At 41.1% G+C, this 2,138-nt stretch overlaps 1 protein-coding gene across 1 annotated transcript in view; it reads left to right on the top strand.

Moving 5' to 3' along the window:
* Positions 1–2,138, top strand: part of LOC117108251 (delta-like protein D) — a gene marked incomplete at its 5' end in the record, with an annotated part of 18,524 nt that overhangs the window by 9,499 nt on the left and 6,887 nt on the right. Inside the window, 1 exon segment of the mRNA XM_033250223.1 lies at positions 1,832–1,904. Within this exon segment, the coding sequence (XP_033106114.1) occupies positions 1,832–1,904 (73 nt within the window).

A 2,138-nucleotide genomic window follows, 5' to 3' on the forward strand; every position in this document is an offset into this window, starting at 1 on the left:
CAATAGATCTTTCCAATGTCTCAATCAAGCTTAACAATAGACTAATCAGAACAAGGCCATGAATACGCGATGCGCGTGTCCTACAAACCCACATGTTTTCGAATAATTTCATTAGGTTTCCTTATAGTGATAATAGGTAAATTCATGATTTGAAATCAATGAATAAATACCTACTTGCGACGTTTCGATCTACTACCAGTATCATCAGGCATGATGGGTGCTGGTGCTACTTGTTTTGTTTTGTTTTCTATCAGCTCTCCCATCAGGATGGTTACCGGGAGGGGGTGGGGGAGTTGAGGACCAGTAGTAGTGGCGGTAGAACAAGCTTGTTTCCTTTACAGAAACTGGGCTGTCAGAAAAGATAGAGGACATTACACACACACAACGTTGATGCTTTCATCACTCCCATCAACAAAATAAAAGAACACTGACGCCACCCTAAAGATAAAACGACAGCAACTCATGTGGCGTTGTATATGAAATAGGATGCTTAAATTGCGTATCCACTTACGTGAGTGAAACTGGCAGAGCATTCAATACTGTTACCAACCTGAGAGATTTGAAATGCGTGACTGAATGGGAGGGGGCGGGGAGGCCGCCAGGGTTCCCGTGGTCCAGGGGCGGAACCCCGGTTGGGGCCCGGGTTCCAGTCACATAATCAACAGTTGCTTGTGACAATGAACGCGCAAGATCACACACGACTAAATTCACAAAAACTAAAACTCTCTAATGACTCAAGCTGCTGCATGACCGTTTTTATATTTTTAATAAAACCAATTTCTTCTATTTTTAAATACATTTTTGACTGAATTCCTGATAATTCGTTATCGCGCATAGACTTATGCTAAATGCGTGACAAATTTATGATCACGCATGTGTTTCTGCAAAATGCGTGTTTCATCCAAAATCACTATGAAATGCGGGACCGTCCCGCACGATGCGAGACGGTTAATAACTGCAATACTAGACTGGATGAGCATAAAAAGACGGCCAAGCCAATGCGATCATCCAGAAAATCCGAACCAGAGGTCATGCACAAACCAGCCATAACTGACCACATCAGAGACAACCATACTCCATACTAGAATAACAGAAAGAATTAAGCTTGCAAAAACGACAAATTAGAGAAGCCTTAACACCATGAACAGTGAGGATGGAGCATAGGCCTATTGTCTTTCTCTCATGTACGACCAACTTCTACACCCTAAAAAGCTCTCCCCCCCCCCCCACAACCGGTAATCATCCTTAGCACCAGCACCCGTCAGTGCCTAATGATTAGATTGGATTTATTAGATGTAAACACAAAGGATAGCCCACGAAAGTCAGTGAGGTCCTTCTGGTGATGATTGGGCAGTACACCGGGAGACAATCCCCTATTCTTTTCCGAAGAGTGTACTGCGTTTTTTAACGTGCACATGGGCCATAAATGCACATGGGACCAACGGCTTAAACGTGTCATCCGAAAGACGTACGCTGTTGTAACTTGTATTTCAGCCCTCTAGCTGAAACACAAGGAGAGGCAGCGATGGGAATTAAACCGGGGACCTAGTGATTTCCACGGTACAGCGCACACACAGTGGCTACCACCAGATTAGCCGACTGAGCTAAGCTGCTCTATTTAGTTCAAAACGACGCAAGTACGTATTTATTCATTGGTTTCAAGTCATGAATTTACCTATCACACATGTTGTTCCACAAACGATGGGATGGGATGTGCCACTTTTTTCTAGTGTGAATTTAATCAAAGATCTTTGATTTAATATAAAATTTTGAAATTTATAAGTATATAACTTGTGAATTAAACTTTGTAGTTTTTCTTATATTCCATTAGCTCGACTTCATTCTCAACATGTCCTATTGGGAGTGTGACCACGGCTAGAGTGTTCGATGGTAATGATAACTTCTGTCTCTTATACACATCTAGATGTGTATAAGAGACAGGTTCTATATAATACTTAATAAATAAATACAGTGAAGCGTTTCGCAGTCCTTTGTCATTGTGTGATTATTCTCATGTTTCTAAAGTTCTCAAGGGTTACACCGTTACATTATACGGTACTTTTTTTAACTTTTGTACATCATACATAATAAATAAAAATAGATAATGCTTTACATACTCCTGTGTCATTGTGTGTTTT

This window comes from Anneissia japonica, unplaced genomic scaffold (assembly GCF_011630105.1).
Source record: "Anneissia japonica isolate Jap-2015-1 unplaced genomic scaffold, ASM1163010v1 scaffold456_len727751_cov192, whole genome shotgun sequence".
Classification (NCBI taxonomy): domain Eukaryota; kingdom Metazoa; phylum Echinodermata; class Crinoidea; order Comatulida; family Comatulidae; genus Anneissia; species Anneissia japonica.